The 21,399-nt window shown below is 49.9% G+C and overlaps 3 protein-coding genes across 8 annotated transcripts in view; all 3 read right to left on the minus strand.

Moving 5' to 3' along the window:
• The window catches only part of CROCC (ciliary rootlet coiled-coil, rootletin), a 31,816-nt gene extending 29,660 nt beyond the window's left edge, over window positions 1-2,156 (minus strand). For all 4 annotated transcript variants that reach the window (XM_070759337.1, XM_070759338.1, XM_070759339.1 and 1 more), the window contains exons 1-2: window positions 1,945-2,156; window positions 728-913 (exon numbers count right to left, since the gene is read on the minus strand). In XM_070759337.1, the coding sequence (XP_070615438.1) occupies window positions 728-913; window positions 1,945-2,082 (324 nt within the window). In that variant the 5' untranslated portion in view covers window positions 2,083-2,156. The remainder of the gene's footprint in view (window positions 1-727; window positions 914-1,944) is intronic.
• Window positions 2,157-2,560: 404 nt separating this feature from the next.
• Window positions 2,561-11,009, minus strand: NECAP2 (NECAP endocytosis associated 2). 2 transcript variants are annotated; one of them, XM_070759345.1, is made up of 8 exons: window positions 10,327-11,009; window positions 10,001-10,101; window positions 9,688-9,801; window positions 8,936-9,017; window positions 7,096-7,204; window positions 6,641-6,806; window positions 5,652-5,742; window positions 2,561-3,521 (listed from the first exon to the last, which is right to left on the minus strand). In XM_070759345.1, the coding sequence occupies exons 1-8, from the start codon at window positions 10,419-10,421 to the stop codon at window positions 3,476-3,478; spliced, it is 804 nt and encodes a 267-aa protein (XP_070615446.1). In that variant the 5' UTR covers window positions 10,422-11,009; the 3' UTR covers window positions 2,561-3,475. The 2 variants fall into 2 exon arrangements, with proteins under 2 accessions (XP_070615446.1, XP_070615447.1); XM_070759346.1 differs by having other exon boundaries at window positions 5,652-5,739; window positions 10,327-11,008.
• An 828-nt stretch (window positions 11,010-11,837) lies between these two features.
• Window positions 11,838-21,258, minus strand: SZRD1 (SUZ RNA binding domain containing 1). Of its 2 annotated transcripts, none has more exons than XM_070759350.1 (4): window positions 20,986-21,258; window positions 15,707-15,756; window positions 15,105-15,359; window positions 11,838-13,728 (listed from the first exon to the last, which is right to left on the minus strand). In XM_070759350.1, the coding sequence occupies exons 1-4, from the start codon at window positions 21,034-21,036 to the stop codon at window positions 13,626-13,628; spliced, it is 459 nt and encodes a 152-aa protein (XP_070615451.1). In that variant the 5' UTR covers window positions 21,037-21,258; the 3' UTR covers window positions 11,838-13,625. The 2 variants fall into 2 exon arrangements, with proteins under 2 accessions (XP_070615451.1, XP_070615452.1); XM_070759351.1 differs by lacking the exon at window positions 20,986-21,258 and adding an exon at window positions 16,696-17,091.
• Between the last annotated feature and the right edge of the window lie 141 nt (window positions 21,259-21,399).

Consider the following 21,399-nt stretch of genomic DNA (forward strand, 5'->3'; position numbering starts at 1 on the left):
CCTCTGCCTTCTGCGCACCAGGCACTGGACCCAGCTATTGTTCATCAGACTGTTGACTCTCAATCTGAGGGCTGACCGATAGCCTAGGCTCTACCCCTCTCTCTCTCTGCCACCTGCGTTCCCTCTTCCCCCTCGGAGCTCTCAGGTTGCCTTGATGCTGACTCTGACTCCCATGCCTCCTCTTCCTCTGATTCGGCTGCTGGGGCCGGTGGCCGATGGGCCATAGCACAAGTGGACACTACTGCAGCCATTGGTCCAACAAGCAGGTGCATCTTGGCTACCGCTGGCTTCCAAGACAGGACAGATCTTCTTGAATGAAAAGCTAGCTCGGTCTTGCAAGGCCAGTGTTAACTTCACCCTGGCAGAAGGTCATTTTTTCTTCCACCTAAAAAAGCCTGGGGAATTAGGGTGAGAGCCGGAATTCCTGCAGACTTTTGACCGTACAGCCTTTTTAAGTATTACTTACTTAGACCTAAACGAAGACTTAAGCATAAATACCATAAGCCGAGAGAGAAAATCCTCGAAGCTTTACTCTGTGCTCTAACTCAGGTGAACCAGAATCTGAAATAGGACTGAAAGAGGGCAGAGGCAGGGAAGCGCCTTGCAATCAAAAGACACATACAAACACACACACACACACACACACACGCACAAAACACACACCCCAATGAGCCTGAAGCACCTGGAGGCACGCAGGGGGCTTTTCCTGGCGGCTGCCCTGACCCACCTTGGCTTGCAGCTTCTGCACCAGCTGTGCCTGCCTCTGCTGTCCCTCCTGGTAGGCCTGCAGTTTGCGCTTGTAGGATGCCTGGTCCTCCTCCAACCGCCGTCGCAGCTCGATGTTCTGCTTGGCCAGGCTCCTGTTCTCCAGGCTCTCTTGCTCCCCCGTCTCCAGACGCAGCGCATCCTCCAGCTGAGTCAAAGACAACCGGCTACTACATACCCCGAGATTGCCTCAATGCTGCACACATCGGGTTTTCCCCCCATACAACAGTGGCCGCTCTGGGAGGTGGACTGGACTGAGAGAGGAACCAGCCCGAGAGCGAGGACTGGAGTTCACTGTCCAACCCTTTCCCCAAGAGGAGGGAGGCAACTCAACTGCCTCCCTTTCCACAGAATCGCCACATTTATCTCCACAGAAATGGAGAGAGGAGGGGAGTGATAGGATAGAAATGGGGAAACAGACAGATAATCGATGTACACATTATTACTTATACAGTACTTGTATCCTTACAATTTATATTGACTGGCTCCTAATATGATTGGATTGTTTATTTGTACCCTGACTATCATTGTGCCACCTTATGATTCTTGATAAACTTATTTTTTCTTTTGTGTATACTGAGAGCATATGTACCAATGACAAATTCCTTGTGTGTCCAATCACACGGCCAATAAAGAATCTTATTCTATTGTATTCTGAATTTTATTGTGTTCTATATTCCTGTTCTGTTATATTCTACATTTCCATTCTATACTCCTATTCTTTTATGAATTCTATTCTATATTCTATTCTATTCTGAACTCTATATTCCTGTTCTATATTTCAATTCAATTCTTCTATTCTACTCTATTCTGAATTCTATTCTATTCTTCATTCCAATATTCTATTCTATATTTCTGTTCTATTTTGAATTCTATTCAATTCTAATCTAGGAGCAAATGAAGATACTGGTCCATATACAGTACAATAGAAACTTATAACTATATGTATTTAGTTAAAGATTAAGGTATGCATGTATTGTGGAGAAAAAGAATGAAATCTATTTAAAAAAAACAGGAGGAAAACTTCGGGCTCCATGGCGGTCGTAGATCGAGGACCTCTTGGCCACCGAACTCTTTTGTGGGGCGAGGGTTCCTCTGGCAGGCGAGGCGGCTCCTTCTCCTCCCCTTCACAAAGAGACCCCCCTCCAGCCCCCCCAGGAACCCCTCCCCTCCCCCTACCCTCTCGCTGAGAGCGTTGTACTTGATGGCCAGTTCATCGCGCTCGGCTCGGCTCTGGGCCAGCAGGTCTTCCACGCGGGACAGCTCCTGCTGCAGGAGCCGGTTTTCCTCCTGCACGGAGAGAAGGGACGACGACATCTCTCCCGAGGCGGCTGCGGCGGAGAAGCGCGCGGCCCAAGTCAGACAAGACCAACACGCCCCCCCACACCACACTCCCGACTACAACTCCCGACACCCCTTGCGCACGCGGGAGGGGCTGAAGGGCTCCAGCTTCGGAGGGTCGCCGCTTTTTTTTCCCCCCCCTCCCTCCCGGCAAGTCGAGTCTGGAGCAGACGCCGCGCTGCACCCCGTTCCTCTCAACCCCGGCTGCCTCAATGCCGGAGGACGTAGGCGAGGTAGTGGAATAAAAAAAAATACAGCGCGAGGCACACCGCCCTGAAGGGCCGTGCTTTCGCCCCGCCCCTCACACAGCCGGTTGCTATGGCGCCGGCCGCGGCCTTTACTAAAGCGCGCGCGTTTTACGCCCCGCCCCGTCTGGCTAACGGAGGCCGCCCTAGGCCACTCCGGCTCGCCCGCGAACACCCCCCCTAGAGGTCGAAACAAGAAACTTCCGAGATTGGTTGGCAAGAAAAGTTTTTTATTTATTATTATTTATTTATTATTATTATTATATTATTATTATTATTATTCAGGACCCACGGAGTGGCAGGAGTGCTGAAAAGAAAAAGGAAAAGAAAAAACTCGCACTCAAGTCCCGCGGGGGCAAATCCCTTCCAAAGGCAGCCGTCAGGCACTTCCCAACACTTTGGGTTCTGACCCAAACCCAGGGGTCCCCAAACATGGCAACTTTAAGACTTGTGGACTTCAACTCCCAGAATTCTCCAGCTATACCAAAGGTCTGGCAACTTTATGAGCTGTGGACTTCATGGCTGGCTGAGGAATTCTGGGATTTGAAGTCCACACCTCATAAAGTTGCCAAGGTTGTAGACCTGAGTTGTGTGGACTTCAATTCCCAGAATTCCTCAGCTAGCATGTCATTCTGGGATTTGAAGTCCACCCCTAATAAAGTTGCCAAGGTTGGAGACCTCTGAGGTATATATACTAGACTGGCTGGAGAATTCTGGGAGTTGTAGTCCACAAGTCTTTAAAAGTTGTCAAGTTTGAAGACCAATGCCTTAACCCAACCATTGTTGGCCATCCTGTGGCCCAGGAAGTAGTCGGCGCTACTATCTCCCCTCCACCCAAAGTACATTTTACTCCTCTTGAGAAGGAAGGGAGAGAAAAGAGCAGGCGAGGAGATCTCCACGTTGCAAGCAACAGGCTGGCATTGGAACCACTGCAGCCTCCTACACAACACACACACACACAAAAGTCCCAGGTGCTGGTGGACGAGAGAGCGTGATTGGCAGGAGAGCCCTCTGTCTCACCGCAAGGTCCAAAGCCATCCTGGCAGAGGATCCGTTGAAAGAGCCAGCGGAGCACGGCCCGTCTCTGGGCTCACAAAAGGGCTCCCTTCTCCTTGGCCTCTGCTTCAGAACTGGACCCAATCTGAGTTCTGCTGAGGTTGAGCACCGGACCTACGAGGAGACAAACACGGGCCGTGAGCAGCAGACTTCCCACCCATCGACCCTCCTGCACTTGCTGGAACCCAGATTTCACACCTGGGGGTTCATTTTTTGGGCGTGGAAGTTCTGTGCTCACCAGTAGTGGGTTCCTACCGGTACGCCTAATTGCACGCAGCTCCACGGCTCTGGCACGCAAGAAATATTGCTTCCTGCACCTGTGCAGGTAGCAAAATCTCGCACAGGGTCACACAATATGCTAAACAAACGTCAGCATATTTTTTTGATCTGCACTTAATTATCTAATGGAAAACTCACCCATTTCCATAATGCTATTTATAATACCATGCAGTAGAATACTATTTAGAATACCATATTTGATTGATGAATTATAAATTTTACGAACTCAATAAGAACTTAATGTAGCTCTTCCTTGAGCTATTGCCCTACGGTTTAAAGCACTGTTGCCTAACCTGAACAATTTTAACATGAGCTGATTACAAGTCCCCAAATTCTTAACAAGAGACAAGCAGTTTGGGGAATTCGGGGAGCTGAAGTTCCTAAGATTTGCCTTGGTGGGCAAATGCTGGTTCAGAGGATCGGAGATGACAGAGATATCTGGTAATTCTGGTCTAAGCAAAAGGGACTGAAACTTTTTTTTAAAGTCCAGGGAGTCCAGATAATATTTGGAAGCAGTGCAGGTAGACTTTCCGTGATTCACCGAAGCATGAAGGAGAAGTGGTACAATAAAAATGTATCTCCAATCTCATTCAAAGTGGCTTTATCCTTCCTGGGGAGATAGATTTTGTGGTCTTGTGTAAATAGTGAGCCTGGGAAAATTCTTTGAAAAGATCTAAGCTATATTTCCATAACAATATAGTATGATTGTGATTGGGACTAATAATAATAATAATAATAATAATAATAATATGAATGGGGTTAAAGTTTGGGATTTTATCATTGGGATTTATAATGTATAACTTATATTTGTATTTTGTATTGGTTTTATCCTGAAAGCCAGTGATGGCGAACCTAGGCACGGGTGCCACAGGTGGCACGTGGAGCCATATCTGCTGGCACATGAGCTATTACCCTAGCTCAGCTCCAACGTGCATGTGTGTGCCGGCCAGTTGATTTTTGGCTCGCACAGAGGCTCTGGGAGGGTGTTTTTGGCTTCCAGAGAGCCTCTGGGGAGATGGGAGAGGGCGTTTCTACCCTCCTCCAGCTCCAGGGAAGCCTTTGGACCCTGGGGAGGGTGAAACATGAGCCTACTGTGCCCACCAGAAGTTGGAAAACAGGATGTTTCCAGAAGGCCTCCAGGGGGTGGGGGAAGCTGTTTTCGTCCACCACCACCCAGTTATTAAATTATGGGTGTGGGCACTCGGCACACGAGGAAAAAAAGGTTCGCCATCACTGCTGTAAGCCATCCTGAGTCCCATGGAGAAGGGCAGCCTAGAAATTTGAATGAATGAATGAATAACAAACAGGCATAGAAATGCTAAAGTTTTCATAGTGTAGGACTTCAAGACAACTCCCCACTATATGGACACAACAGTTCTGCTGCCCCTGTCCCTTTAGAAGAGAGATAATTATTATTTCATTATCATTATTATCATTATCATTATGTATTAGATTTGTATGCCACCCCTCTCTGAAGACTCGGGGCAGCTCAAAACAATAACAACAATGTAACAATATTAATACATTAAAAGAAGTCTAAAACCCATTATTTAAAAACCATACAATACACTCATACCATACATAAATGATATAACCCAGGGGCTCAGCTTCCCCATGCCTGTCGACATAAGTGGTCTTTAATAGCTTATGAAAGGCAAGGAGGATGGGGGCAGTTCTAATCTCCGGGGGGACTTGGTTCCAGAGGACTGGGGCTGCCAAACAGAAGGGTCTTCCCCTGGGGCCCGTCAGACGGCATTATTATTATTATTTTTTAAAATAAATTTTATTTACAAGAATATATACAATAAACGTGACACATACAAGTAACAATGAACAGACGGCATTGTTTTGTCGACAGGACCCGAACAAGGCCAACTCTGTGGGACCTATAATTGTATAACTGTATAAATGTGCCAGGGCAGGACTCAGCCTCCCAAAACGTGACAAAAAGAGGCATCTCCTTACCCAGAAGCTTGAGTAAAATCTCCCCAAATGTCTGCAGAAGCTTCTCTCGGAGAACTTTGCGGCACTGAGGGCTGAGACATGGCAGCGTCTGCTGGCAAACAAAACATGAGGAGAAGAAAAGATTAGCTTTGCCCTTTCCGTTTGCAGATGCTCCTCGCCAAGAGAGCAAAGAGAAGTCCTTTTACTCCGCACATGTCCATTTCCTTAAAGAGGACTTTTGCATAACGGATGCATCTGCTAAGGGACAGCTAGGTGACAGGCAAAATTGAGGTCTATGGTCCTCAGCGTGTGTGTAACATAGAAACATAGAAGACTGACAGCAGAAAAAGACCTCCTGGTCCATCTAGTCTGCCCTTATTCTATTTCCTGTGTTTTATCTTAGGATGGATATATGTTTATCCCAGGCATGTTTAAATTCAGTTACTGTGGATTGACCAACCACGTCTGCTGGAAGTTTGTTCCAAGCATCTACTACTCTTTCAGTAAAATAATATTCTCTCATGTTGCTTCTGATCTTTCCCCAACTCACCTCAAATTGTGCCCCCTTGTTCTTGTGTTCACTTTCCTATTAAAAACACTTCCCTCCTGAACCTTATTTAACCCTTTCACATATTTAAATGTTTCAATCATACCCCCCCCCCTTTCCCTTCTGTCCTCCAGACTATATAGATGGAATTCATGAAGTCTTTCCTGATAAGTTTTATGCTTAAGACCTTCCACCATTTTTGTAGCCCGTCTTTGGACCCGTTCAACTTGATCAATTTCTTTTTGTAGGTGAGGTCTCCAGAACTGAACACAGTATTCCAAATGTGGCCTCACCAGAGGTCTATACGGCGAGATCACAGTGGGATCAGTGTATGTGTCTGGGTAAAAGACCCCAGCTGATCCCACCAACCACCAGGCAATTTAAGAAGTCTCCAAGCAAAAAGAGCTCTATTTCCAGTTTGGCGTCAAAGTGAACTTCCCCCCCCTCCAGGAGCTATACAGACCTGCTTGGATGGCGTCTGTTCTGGTTGCGGAAAGAGGCAAGGGAAGCTGCTCTCCAGGTTTGGGGAGGAAGGGGGTCTTTCCCCCTGGAGGCGGGGGGAGGAGGAGTCCAGTGAAGTCAGCAGTTCGTGGTTTACTTCCTGATGAGCCATCCTTTTTTTTCATGTTCTGGAGGTGGGGGGAGACCAAAAAGCTTTTCGGCACACTCAGAAGCCTCCCACTTCCAACAGAAATTAGCCCGAAAACAGAAATTAGCCCAAGGATGAAGGATTCGCCCACGTCGAGATTCGGGTTCTGCTTCCTTTCCCATGACTTAAACATGGTAGAAACCACCCACTGAGCTGACAAGAGTGCCACTGCAACACCCCAGCCTTGTAAGTACACTTGTAAATGTGTCTGTCTTGCTTCCACAACCCTGGACCAAAACAAAAAAAGAAAACCCCAAGGCCTTTCTCACCCCAATGCTTAGCTTGATGGTCTGCCCTTCCTTGAAGCCCAGGTCAAGTTTGGGTCCCTGGATTGGGTTTTGGGCTTCCTTGGCCAACTCGCTCTGTTGCTTGACCCACCTGCAGAGAGAAAGAGAGAGAGAGAGAGAGAGAAGAAAAAGCGGTGAAGAGGAAGATGTGGGTAAATTCGGTAAGGAAGCTTTCCTCCTTGGAAAAGCCAATTACTTAAGACACACATTTCTATTCCTGATTTTTAAAAAATCGACATAGCAAGGGTGGCCTCCCATATCTGTATATCCCTCTAGAGCAGGAAACAGCCAGTGATAGAATCTGTGCCCCCCACTCCACCTGGGTTGCTCTCCCAATTTCTAGGAATGTTGTTAAAATGGAGCTATTCCACCAAAGTTGCAGATTGTTCCAGGGAAGAGGCTTGTGCTGTCTAGGAGGTGGTTATAATATTAGAAGATGCCACCTCCGCTCTATTGTACAGTGATCCCTCGAGTTTCGCAATCTCGATCTTCGCGAAACGCTATATCGTGATTTTTTAAAAAATATTAATTAAAAAAAAACCACTTCCGGGTTTGGCTTCGGGAGTCAGCTGGGAAGCGGCGCGGCTGTTTTAAAAGGTTGCAGCCGGCCTGGGGGGGTTCCCAGCACCCCCCGAACCCCCAACCCGGGTTCGGGGGGGTGCTGGGAAGCCCCCCAGACCAGCTGCGACCTTTTAAAACAGCCCCGCCGCTTCCCAGCTGAGTCCTGAAGCCAAACGCCAAAGGCGAACTTCCGCGTTTGGCTTCAGGACTCAGCTGGGAAGCGGCGCGGCTGTTTTAAAAGGTCGCAGCCGGCCTGGGGGGCTTCCCAGCACCCCCCCGAACCCCCAACCTGGGTCTTCCCGGCCGCCCACGCAAAGGGGAAACCCCGGCTCCTCGCTGATGCCCGCCGCTCGCCCGCCCGCCAGCAAGAGGGGGAAGACCCAGGGAAGGTTCCTTCGGCCGCCCAGCAACTGATCTGCTCGGTAGCGCAGCAGCAGCGAGGAGCCGAATCGGGGTTTCCCGTTTGCGTGGGCGGCGGGGAACGCAAACTCCACCATCTACGCATGCGCGGCCATAGAAAAAAGGGCGCGCATGCGCAGATGGTGTTTTTACTTCTGCAACCCTACATCGCGAAAAATCGATTATCGCGAGGGGTCTTGGAACGGAACCCTCGCGATAATAGAGGGATCACTGTATACACCCCCACTATCATAGCTATTTCCTCTTTATTTTAAATAAAGTGGTACCTCTACCTACAAACGCCTCTACTTACGAACTTTTCTAGATAAGAACCGGGTGTTCAAGATTTTTTTGCCTCTTCTCAAGAACCATTTTCCACTCACAAACCCTGAGCCTCCGAAACTGTAACCGGAAAAGGCAGGGATAAGCCTCTGTGGGGCCTCTCTAGGAATTTCCTGGGAGGAAACAGGGCCTCCACCCTCCCTGTGGTTTCCCCCAATTACATGCATTATTTGCTTTTACATTGATTCCTATTGGAAAAATTGCTTCTTCTTGCAAAGTTTTCTACTTAAGAACCTGGTCATGGAACGAATTAAGTTCGTAAGTAGAGGTGTTGCCTTCTGTGTTAATCTTTTGTCTTATCAGATTTCAAATTTCTTGGAGTTCCATAACAGAGAGATAGGCGGTGAATAAATATAATACATAATATAAGTAAAAGGTTCCCAGATGCCAGATTTTGAGTGGCAGGTGTACGTCCAGCAGGATCATCTGCAATTTGGTCATGGGAGACCGCTCTGCTGATTTCCTTTCCTGGGAAAAGAGCCTCCAGCAGAGTCCTGGGCACCAAGGAAAGGCTGCTCACTTGAAATGATCTTGCAGTGCCACATTGAAGTCAAAAGCATCACCTCGGTCAACAAAGCCAATTCCGATGAATGCACGGCGCCCTGTAAGGAAAACTAAGCTCAGGAAGATGGCGCAAGTCGCTGGCTGTAGGTTAGCCCAGCAGGAAGTCTGAAACCAAGACCTCAGGAAGGCCAAGTCGTATCAAAGCAACGGACACGCAGCTCCTGATTGCGGCATAGCCGCCCAAAGCACCCTTCTCCACACTGGCTGCTGACCTGGTGAGAAGCGAGAGGCCCACTAGGGAGGGGTGCCGAAAGTTCAACCTCCATTCCCACAGGGCATATCTGCTAAGATGGGCCATAGCCACAAACACTCGTGGAGCCGGTTAATAGAGTTACCGTGGATAGAAAGAGGATTCGGCATATCAAAGAAGGAAGAGGCATGGAGAGAGGAGAGCCAAGTGGAAGCTTAGAGAGCCAAGAATGTTCGCAGAAGAACCCAGGTTGGGAAGCAGCCAGATAAATAGAGGAGAGAGAAGTGGATGGGCCACAGCCTTGCACACCCCTTAAGGAAGGAAACAAAAGGGAAGAGTGTTTCACGGAGTTCGCTTAAGAATTAGTTCTGCCCCTTTTTTTCTCTCGACCGTCAGCACCAAGGACAGGGATCAAATGCCACAGACAAGAGGCTTTCCCAAGAAAAATTAAATTTCCTTGTGTGTTGAATCACACTTGGCCAATAAAAGAATGGAGGGCAGGATCCAAAGCATCTCACCTGTAGAACCATTCCCATCTTCAACCCGGATGACAAAGTATCGGCTCGAGTCCGTCACGCTCTCCACAGCAATGCTAGGAAACTGGTCCATGGAAGCCTGGGCGAACAGCTCTCCTGGGAGGAGGGAAGGAGTGCCAGGTGGGCAGCTGGTCCGCTGCTACCTTCTCACATCCCTTAGGCCAGGGGTTTCCAGCAAAAGCTGGCTGGGGAATTCTGTGAGTTGCAGTCTGCCAGGCTTCGAGCTGCCAAGGTTGGAGACAAACCCCTGCCTTTAGTCACCTTTAGACCCTCAGCCACCCTGGCGGCCCCTTACCCGAATTCTTGTCCTCCAGTTTAATGAAAGCCACGCTGCCCCGGGCTGTGATGCGCATTCGGCCGCTCCAGGCCGGTTGGTCCAGCTGCCACTCCGCGGCACTAGCGGCGGGAGGAAAAGCCAAGCTAGGCCTCTCGCCCTGGGCTCTCCACCACTGGCTCCCCGTTTATCCCCTTCGAGAGGGGAGGGATGGGAAAGGCGTGCAGGTCTCGCTGCGCATGCCCAGCACCCAGCAGGGATGCGTCCCCCGGCGCTCCCCTCAGCCAGGGGAGGGACCGACAACCCCGCGCCGCCCACGAGGGCAAACCGCCCGGAGGGAGACTTACCGGTAGCCGCGGTTGGAGGCGCGCGGGGGTACCCGGTAGACGTGGACCTCGGGCTTGACGCACAAGACGGACTCGTAGTCTTCCCTTTCCGCCATCTTTTGCCCCCCGCCGGATTCTTCCGGGCACGCGCAGAAGGAAACTTCCTCCTCCGCCTGTCACCCGCCTGTCGTCACTTCCTAGCCGAAGTCGGGGGAGAGACGCAGGAAACGGGAATTCCCACCCACCCCGTCGAGGGCGCCCTTTGTGGCTTCATAAAGCGGCTCGGGCACCCCCTGGCGAGTCGGCGGAGACGTTGCAACAGCGCTCCGGGTGGGGGTTTTTTTTTGGGGGGGGGGGGAAATCCGGCTCTGCCCCTTCTTCTCCAAGCTCGGGGAATAAGAACCAAGGAGGGACTCGTTGCAAAAAAAAAAAAAAGTTAAAACGCGTTTATTGCAGAACATGGAAATCTTTCGTCCCAGAAAACGGGGTGGAGGCACCGTGTAGGCAAGCTCTGCCTAGAAGAGAAGTTTCCCCGAGGGGCTTTAGTCACCCCCCCCAAAAAAAGACTCTTCCGCCCCCCCCCGAAGGGCGCCGCTTCCCGATCCGCGAGTCCACAGCCACGACCCCCGCCCTGTGATCGGCCGAGCCTGGGATGCCAGCTCCCCCCAATTACATCCCTGGAATGGGTGGCAATTACGTCCCCATTGACGCCCCCCCCTTTATTCCCAGGACCCCCAAAACCCAAATCTCGAGTCGGTCCCGGTTTAAGAGCCGCCGGGAAAGAGCCCCCCCCCCCCCCCCGTGCGTTTGGTGGTCGTCCGCTGCTCTGGATGCAAAAGCAATGCCGGCCCCCTCCCTCTCGGAATCCGGAGGGGGCTACGAAAGAAAGAGGTGGGACTTAGACACCCCCCCACACCCCAAAAAAGGAGGCCGGAAGGGCCAACAGTAGTAAAGTTAGAATGGGAAGCGAGGCAGTCCTAAGTTTCAGACAGAAATGGGGGAGGACAAAAAGGCCAACCTGGAAATTAGAGGAGGGGGTAGCAAAGCAAAGAGCAGGGAGAGACAGAGGAAAAAGGGAGAAAGATGAGAAAGAAAGGAATGCAAGAGGAGAGAGGGAAGGATGAGAGAAGGGAGAGAGATGAGATAATAAAGGGGAGAGGGAGAGAAAGAGGGAGAAAGATGACAGATAAAAGGAGAAGAAAAAAGGGATGAGAAAGGAAGGAGAGATATGAGATGAGATAGAAGGATGAGGAGAGAGAAAGATGAGAAAGAGGGATAAAAGGAAAAGAGAGGGGATGAGAGAGGAATGAGAGGAGAAAAAGGGGGATGAGAGAAGAGAGGAAGGAGAAAGATGAGAAACAGGGATGAGAGAGGAGAAAAGGGGGGATGAAAGAGATGAGAGAGGGGGGGAGAGATAAGAAAGGCCAACCTGGAAATTGGGGGCAGGGAGGGGGCTTTCAGCAAAACAAAGGGGGGAGGGAGAGGAGGGGCAGGGACAGAAAGAAGATACCCACTCAAGTTCCAGTCGGGGGTTTTCACTTTTTGTACACAGGTAGTTTTTATTTCTATTAGTATTATTACTCTTTTTTTGGACCGGTTACTACTACTGCTCCTTCTTCTTCTTTTGCGGTGTTTTGATACACATCGTGTGTTGATGCATACAAAAGAGACACGGTTCCGGCACCCCAAAACCCCCGCCCCACACGCACACGCGCACACACAGAGACACTAAACACCCTCCTCTCCCCAGTAGAAGATTTTTTTTTTTGGAGGGGTGAGAACTCCCCCCTCGAACAAGACCCTCCGACGTGTCGTGTCCCTTTCTATCTACACCGCCGCGGTCTCTCCTCCGAAAACCAGGCAGCAAAACCCAAAAAGGCAGACTTGGGAAACACAGTGAAGCGAGCTAGCCCAGGCACCTGGAAGTGGGGTGGGAGGGAGGCTCTCCACCTCTTCCCCCCTCCCTTCAATATGGCTGCTAAGGGAGCAAAAAGCCCCAGCTGGTCCAAGACACTTGGCATTTGCCACACGGGGCAGGGTCTCCTGACTGGCCCCCTCCGGTATCTTTTTTTTTTGTCTTGACCACCTGGGGGAAAGCTTAAAAGTATTGCTTGGAGGGCCCCCATAAGCCACTGAGTGACCCTCAACCGCGAAGCCGTTCTCCCCGGGGGCCATCTTGGAAATGGTCCAAACAGTGTCTGGGCCCGCTATTGGGAGTCTTTGGTGACCCATCCCGTTTCGAGAGGGAAGGACTTCCGACTTGCTTCCCCCTCCCCAGAAAAGCTTCTTCGCCTTCCAAGTAACTGGCCGACCGAGAACCAACAGGGCCAAACGCCTCACTACTCGCCCCCCCCCAGCTGGCCTGACATCCGAGGCCAGCGCAAGCAACACTCGGCCCACCGTCGCCAGTGTCCTCCAAAGGATCCAGCATGACATGATGGGAGTCGAAGAACTACTCTATTCCTAGCTCGAGAGTCCTAGTGGCAAAAAGCTGGCCTCCCCCACACCACATCTTTGTCTGGAAGCAGCACCAAGAGGCGGAGGGACTGCTGGTCAAGACCGGAAGGGCAGGGCAATGCCTCCCGCTCCGAGGCAGAGGAGGGACACCCCTCACACGCTCGACCCACCGGGGTCTCTGCCGGCTCACGAAGCAGCGGAGCTGGCCTGGTGGGAAATACGGGCCCGATGCTTCCGCCGTTCGTTCATTCCAAAGCGGCAGGCAAGCAAAAGGAAGAGCGCGAGTTGCCCGCCGCCACCTTCTCCCGACTCCCCCTCCTTCCTCAACGCTAGCAACTACCGTTTCTCAGAGATAAAAAAAACAAGTTAAAACAGCTAACACCTCCCCCTTTCTTCATCTTCTCTGTCGTCTTTTTCTTCCCATGCGTGAAGGCTCCAAAGCCATCCCGTCCCCTCCCCAAAGCAAAGGGTCAAACCTTTGTGTGCACCCGCCTTGTTTGCACCTTGCTCCAAATGTAACGTGCATGTTGAGAAGCAGAGCCTCCTCCTCCCGCTTCCGACACTAGAGGGAGCCAGCGGGAGGTCATTCCTTTGCAGGGGGCGGCTGTGAGGCCACGCTCCAGAAGGCAGCAAGTTGCGGCAACCCCTGCCCCAGTGCCTGCTCCTCCCTCGGCGCACCCTCCTTGGCATGTCAGTTCTACGGGGAGGCGCAGCAGGAGTCCCAGTGCCTGGGCTGAGGGTCGCAAGCGGCAAAGAGCCAAAGGGGATGCTTAGGGCAAGTCCCACCCCTGTGGCTCAGGTCCATTGGTCTGCTGAGGAAGGGGAGCACCCTGCTTTCATACTGGCCGGTCAGCCAGCCGAGCCTATCTGCGTTGCTTGAAGCCTTGCGAACCGTCGGGGCCCAGCGGCTGCCTGATCACATTGCTGGGCTGCCTGGAGTCTTCTGGCTGGGAGATCCTTGTGGGCCTAAGGGAGGAAGGGAGGAAGGATAGAAGAACACTCAGTCCAGCTTGTTAATGTCTGAGCAGAGTAATCCTTGTTGACGAAGGTTATGCACACACAGAAACGTTTAGGTTGAGATTAGTTGTGTGAATAACTAATTGGCCACACACGGATATACTAACTTGATTCAAGTTTACTTTGAGAAACAACATATTCAGAAAAACAATCTAAAGTCATACACATGATAAGTCAGAATAACAATCCAAATATTATTAAGCACTTTCAGTTGTCAGTTGTCTTTGTCATAATCTGTAAACAAAGATATCAAGCTCAAACACATTTTAGCTGATATACATAACTACAATACAGAGAGATTGCAGAGAATACCTAATAGTGAGTAGCTATTAACAGTGAGTAGCCAGACAAAGAAAAAACGAAGAGGGTGACTCAGAGAAATAAGCTATAAACTCCAGCTCCCTCTTGTGGCAGTCTGCAACATCTGCAGCCAATATATCGCCAACCCAACAGTTATTTGTTTGTTTGTTTATTTGTTTTTTTATTTATTCATTCATTCATTCAATTTTTATGCTTCTCCTTAGACTCAGGGCGGCTTACATGTTAGCAATAGCACTTTTTAGCAGAGTCAGCCTATTGCCCCCACAATCCAGGTCCTCATTTTACCCACCTCAGATGGATGGAAGGCTGAGTCAACCTTGAGCTGGTGATGAGATTTGAACTACTAACCTACAGATCTACAGTCAGTTTCAGTGGCCTGAAGTACAGCACTCTACCTGCTGCGCCACCCGGCTCTATTATGGACAGAGTCCTAACACAGCTAAAAGCTAAACGTTGTGAATGCTCCAACACTGGAAACTTTTGGATAGCCATTTGTCTGGATGGATGTTGGATAACCATTTGTTATGGTGTAGGGTTTGTTTATTATTTTTTTAAAAATTAATTTAATTCAACTTTTATGCCGCCCAATCCCGAAGGACTCAAGGTTTCCTGCCTAAGCAGGGGGTTGGACTAGTAGACCTACAAGGCCCCTTCCAACTCTGTTGCTATTATTATTAGGATTACTAGATTGATAGACATACTGGGAATCCAGAGCATGATACCATGGTCTTTCGAGACCGAAGGATGCCAATGCAACTAGACTGAAGACTGACTCAAGACCCTCAAAATGGCTTTCTGAAAATGCTTCTCTTCCCGCTCCATCTTCCCCCTCACCCAAGCTGAGCCCAATGGGACAAAAGCCTGAGCTGGCGGGCCCTACATCCGCAAATTCTGGGCACGGACAGGATCTTGGCCACAGGCAGACCCACATGTCACAAGTTGCCCTCCACAAGGAGAGTGGTGTAGAGGAATTTGGTGACCCACCTGTGCCGGGGGGCCCTTACCTGTCAAGGATGGGTTTTTCTTGCTCCTCTTCCGGACTGGCGCTGCCCAGGATCCGCTTCCTGGCCTCTGCGTATTCAGCTTCCCTCTGGGCCAAGGTCTTCACCGGGAAGGCAGGCCGGCTGGTAGAGTTGGGGTTGGTCAGCACCCCGTTGCTGGTGGGCCGCTTTAGGATCCGAATCTGTGGAGGAGGGCCCGAAGGAAGACTGTCGTCCTGAATTACGATCGGCACTTTGGGTGGGGACTTGGATTTCCTGCTGTTAAGGAAGAAGGGGGAGTAAATCCTATGGGGTTGGGTGGCATATAAATCAAATCAATTATTTTTTTTGAAATCATTTTGCGCTGTTAGCCAAAAAAACTAAACCCCACCCGTCAACCAGTCCTCTGAACGAAGACCCTCTGCCTATTCACCAAAACGCAAGGCAGCCAAGCTTATTCTCTTGGTTGCCTATCAAGATTTTACGACTAATCGGCAGAATCGAGGCTTAGTTGTTCATTTTTAGATAAAATCTTTTTTTAAAAAAATCAGAAAATGCCACTCTATTATTTTTCCCAGCCCTCCCCGAGCATGAATGCTACTGAATGGATTCCAAACAATCTTTACCTTTCTTTTTGGCTGATTTTCAGTTTCTTTTCCAGTCGTCTATCTATTTCCTGGAAGGCAACATAAGTGGGTCAAATTCCATCCCTCTGGGGGTCAGGCACCTTGTAGTACCAAGCCACAAGCCTGGCCCTCCCCTTCCCGGCAAGACAATGCCACATCACACCCTTGGTTACTAACTCATCTTTGAGGCGTCAAGAGGTTCCCACAAAGAGAGGGAGAAAGAGGGAGAGAGATGAGAGAGAAGGGAAAGAGGAAAGGAGAAATGCGAGAAAGGGAAGGGGAAGAGATGAGAGAGAGGGAGGAAGAGATGAGAAAGAAAGAGGGAAGAGAGATGCGAGAGAGGGGGAGGGAAAGGAGAGAAAGAAGAGAAAGAGGGAGAGTGGGCAAGAGAAAGAGGGGAGGGAGGGAAAGATGAGAAAGAGGGGAGGGAAGGAGAGATGAAGGAGAAGGAGGGAGAGATCCGAGAGAGAGGGAGGGAGAGGGAAAGAGGAGGGAGGGGAAGGAGAAAGGGAGGGAGAGATGAGAGGGGAGAGTTGAGAGAGAGCGAGGGAGTAGTGAGAGAGAGGGAGGGGAGGGAGGGAGGAAGGGAGAGATGAGAAGAGAGTGAGAGTGAGGGAGGAACAGAGAAAGAGAAAGAGAGAGGGAGGGAGGGAGGGGACAGAGAGAGAGAGACCCTCTAAACTCTTTTGCTTTTCAGCTGGACAAAGCCGAGGCCTTCTCTGGGAAGGGAGCCCAGGGTGAATCTTATACACAGACCTGGATTGAAATGGGCTCGTGCCAGGCATGAGGTCCCCTGGCAGCTGCCTCTGCTGACGCTTCGCCTTCAAGCCAACAGCAAGATAAAATTAGAACCTGATTTGTCGGCTGCCCAGATCAAGCAGCTGAAAAATCAGACTGGGCTTCTCCGCTAAAGAGTCACAGGCAGCGTGCAGCCTTCAGCCCTGCCACTCACGTCCCTCAGATTGCTTCCACCGGCATGAAATACTTACCATCCCTGAGCACAGGGCATGCCCAGTCATTCTCCCTGGCAAAAACCATGCAGGAGGGCGGGAGGGGATGCCCCTGTTAAAAACCGGTCACCAGAAAGATAAGAATATGTCCTCTGCCCGGAGACTTTTTGGAGGCCGTTTCTCTCATTTCTGAGCCAACGAAGCGACTAGATGTAGCTCAACAGTCCTGCCGGCCGACCAAAACTCTCCCTCACGCATGATGGGCGTCCAAAGGATGGGACATGGTCCCAGCTCAACTGAGGGGCCGTGCAGGAAAAGGTTGCTCCGGTGGGGCCCGTCTGGAAAGGGAGGTCTAAGTGCCAGCACTTTCCTAGGGAGTCCTGCGTTGTGCTCGGTCCTAATCCTGGTTTTGCAACGACAGGCATTCATTCCCCTGCACAGCTTTGGCTTTGTAGTCCAAAGTCTGCAAGGCGGGTTAATCTTTGAAAAGGAAGGCCCACTCGCTCGGGCTGAATGAGTTTCTCTTCAAACTCAAAACACACAAACCCACCTCGGCAGATTTTTTTCATCTTATCCAAGGAGTTCTTTTTTAACGTGGCCCACTGACTCAAAATCGGAGCTCTTGGTTCAGGTTAGATCTACTCTCCGAACATCACTGTTTTCGGTGGGGAGGGTGCCCCCCGCCTGCTGAATTTCACTCAGAGAATGGATTCTCCCTACAAGTTGCTTTGCCCACCCCCCCACCCCCCAATATTAAATTATCTGTGGCTGGTAGAAGCAGCCAGCCAGCAGTCTTTATTCCAGAGCGACTCTGCGAGGTGGGAGTTGGGGTGGTATGTAAAGGCAAATCAATGAGTATGGTCCCCTAAAAATTGCAGGAGGTCACGGCGAAATTCGGCGAGAATATTTGCGCGAGGAAGGAAAAGGCAAGGTGAGCAACCGCAGAGGAATATTTATGGGAAACATGTCTGGCACCAAATAAATGGTTTCAACTCCCACCCTCAAAATGACGCTATAGAGCACGGCACACCAAGACAACTAGACACAATGAGTTTTTTCCCCAAACGCTATCACTCTGCTAAACAAATAATTCCCTCAACACTGTCAAACTATTTACTAAGTCTGCACTATTATTACTATTATTTTTCTCGTTCCTACTATACTTCTTGTCCCACTTATGATTGCATAACTGTAAATTGTTGCTTGTATCCTTGCAATTTATATTGTTTCCTAACGGCTTATTTGAATCCTAAGACAATCATTAAGTGTAGTACCTCATGATTCTTGACGAATGGATCGTTTCTTTTATGAACACTGTGAGAGCATCTGCACCAAAGACAAAATCCTTGTGGGTATAAACACACTTGGCCAATAAATAATTCTATTCTGAATTCTATTCTACCCTATCCTACTCTGCTCTATTTTATTCTGTTCTGCTTTATTCTATTCTGTATTCTATTCTATTTATTCTATTATACATTCTATTCTATTCTACTCTACTCTACGCCAGTGTTTTTCAACCAGTGTGCCGCGAGACATGGTCAGGTGTGCCGCGAAGCTCAGAGAAAGAAAACAAGAGAGAAAGAAAGAGAGAGAAAGAGAAAGCAAGCAAGAGAGAAAGAAAACAAGAGAGAAAGCAAGCAAGAGAGAGAAAGCAAGAAAGAGAGAGAGAAAGCAAGAAAGAAAGAGAGAAAGAGAACAAGAGAGAAAGAAAGCAAGAGAGAGCAAGAAAGCAAGAGAGAGAGAAACAGGGAGGGAAGGTGGGAGAGAGAAAAACATAAAGGGGGGGTAGGGAGGGAGAGAGAAAGAGAGCAAAAAAGAGGAAAGTAGGAAAAGAGAAAGAAAGAGGGATGAAGAGAGAGAAAAAAAGGAAGGGAGAGAAAGAGGGATAGAGAAATAGAGCAAAAGGGAGGAAGAGAGATAATTTTTTTGTCCAATATTTTTTTAGCCCCCCCCCCCAATGTGCCCCATGGTTTTGTAAATGTAAAAAATGTGCCGCGGCTCAAAAAAGGTTTAAAATCACTGCTCTACGCTACCCTACCCTACCTTCTATTCCTATTCCATTCTAAATACATCAGCCGAGAGGGAATGGACCACAAGGACGGGAAACGACTGTCAAACCTGCATGTGAGGTTCCAGAAAACACAGTGACATGTACGCATACACACATACACAGAGAGAGAGACTCCAATTCGTGTTAGAGTCTCGACCATTTTTCACACTTCTGACTTTTGAAGCATTCACACACAAACCCTCCACGGTCACACAATTTACGTCCGGATGCTGATTCGTATTTATGATGTGTGTGTGTGTCTTTGAGACACGATCTCCTTTTGCGACGACCTTCCCACAAAAAAGATAGGCCTGGGGTCATTGATTAGATCAGTGTTTTTCAACCAGTGTGCCGTGGCACACTAGTGTGCCGCGAGACATGGTCAGGTGTGCCGCGAAGCTCAGAGAAAGAAAACGAGAGAGAAAGAAAGAGAGAGAAAGAGAAAGCAAGCAAGAGAGAAAGAAAACAAGAGAGAAAGCAAGCAAGAGAGAGAAAGCAAGAGAGAGAGAAAGCAAGAAAGAAAGAGCGAAAGAGAACAAGAGAGAAAGAAAGCAAGAGAGAGCAAGAAAGAGAGAGAAAGAGGGAGGGAAGGTGGGAGAGAGAAAAACATAAAGGGGGTAGGGAGGGAAAGAGAAAGAGAGCAAAAAAGAGGAAAGAAGGAAGAGAGAAAGAAAGAGGGATGGAGAGAGAGAAAAAAAGGAAGGGAGAGAAAGAGGGATAGAGAAATAGAGCAAAAGGGAGGAAGAGAGATAATTTTTTTTTCCAATATTTTTTAAGCCCCCCCCCCCCAATGTGCCCCATGGTTTTGTAAATGTAAAAAATGTGCCGCGACTCAAAAAAGGTTGAAAATCACTGGATTAGATGACATGCCATTGGGATCCATGCATGGGTTTTTTGAACTGTTTTAATTGTTTTTAATTGCTGGTTTTAAATTTGTTTTAAAGGGATTTTAATATTACATGGTAACTGTTATTTCCTGGTTGTGAGCTACCCAGAGTCCCTCGGGAGTTGGGCTGCATACAAATCCAAATCAATCAATCAATCAAATCAATCAATGTCAACAAGGAAGACTGATTCATTTAATAACCAGGTTAACTAACGTTAACGATGGCGGCGATTCACTTAGCAACCAAAACTCAGTTTAAGAGCAGTAACTTAGTTAAGGACAGTTTCACTCAACAACACATTCATAGAAACATAGAAGATTGACAGCAGAAAAAGACCTCATGGTCCATCTAGTCTGCCCTTATACTATTTCCTGTATTTTCTTAGGATGGATATATGTTTATCCCAGGCATGTTTAAATTCAGTGACTGTGGATTTACCAGCCACCTCTGCTGGAAGTTTGTTCCAAGCATCTACTACTCTTTCAGTCAAATAATATTCCCTCATGTTGCTTCTGATCTTTCCCCCAACTCACATCAGATTAGCCCCCCTTGTCCTTGGGTTCACTTTCCTATTAAAAACACTTCCCTCCTGAACCTTATTTAACTCTTTAACATATTTAAATGTTTCGATCATGTCCCCCCTTTCCCTTCTGTCCTCCAGAACTATACAGATTTGAGTTCATGAAGTCTTTCCTGATCAGTTTTATACTTAAGACCTTCCACCATCCATGTCGCATGGTGGTGGCAATGGTGGCCTGCATTGTGGTCGTAACGTCGAGGAGTGCCTGCATAAGCCAAGGATTTCCTCCCTGGCTCAAATCCCACAAGCAAAAGTCAACCAGGTTGACTAACGTGAACGACGGCGGCGATTCACTTAACGACCGAAACTCAGTTGAAGGGACAAACTCAGTTAAGGAAAGTCTCACTCAATAACGGGGTGGTGGGCGGGGGCTGCATTGTGGTCGTAACGTCGAGGACTGAATGCATAAGCCGAGGATTTCCACCCTGGCTCCCATCTGCCGGCGCTCCCAGGATCCTGCAGAAGGCGATCTCCATCCAGATCGATCCCTGCAGTCCCCGGAGGGCTCCTTCGGGAGAGCCCTGCCACCCACCCAGCGGAACGGGACCCGGCGGTGAGACAACGCGGGAGGAGCCGGCTGTCCCAGCCTTCCCGCCGGTTCCCGGCCCAGAGGGAGAGCCGGTGGCCCCGAGACCACGTGTTGGGGGGAGGAAAAGGGGGCACGGCCCCTTTAAGAGGCCTATCAAGAGCTTCGGCCGACCCGGGATGCCTCGCCCGCCCACCCCGCCTCCGCCGTCCCACCCCGGGGGGAACGGCCCGTCCTCCTCCCGGGACCTCGCTCGGACTCGGCGGCGTTCGGCGGGACTCACTCCGCTGTCGGCCGCCTCCTCCCAACTCTCGGCGACCTCCTCATCTTCCATTGTAATGCCCCTCCGCCGCCAGCCCGCCCGGAGCGCATGCGCGCGGCGCTCAGTCCTATCCTGTCGGCGGCCGCCGCCGCCGGCCAGCCCCGCCTTTGGCGTCAGGTGGTGCTAAGGCGCTTGCGCCGGCGGCTCTCTTTCCCCGGGTATGGGCCCGCAGAGCGAGCGAGCGCCCCCTGCCGAGCGACCAAATGGCCTCCCGTCCTCTCTTCGCCCCGCCCACTTCAGAACAGCTCTCGTCGGGGGACGCCCTGGAAGGCTTTGCGCATGCGCGCTTGCGCCCTCAGCCATCCCTCAATTAGCGCAAAATTTTCGTCTCTCTGCCGGGTTGAAGGCGGCGAGGAGGGGCCCAAACGTTAATTC

The sequence above is a fragment of the Erythrolamprus reginae genome, chromosome 8, assembly GCF_031021105.1.
Source record: "Erythrolamprus reginae isolate rEryReg1 chromosome 8, rEryReg1.hap1, whole genome shotgun sequence".
NCBI classification, from domain to species: Eukaryota; Metazoa; Chordata; class Lepidosauria; order Squamata; family Dipsadidae; genus Erythrolamprus; species Erythrolamprus reginae.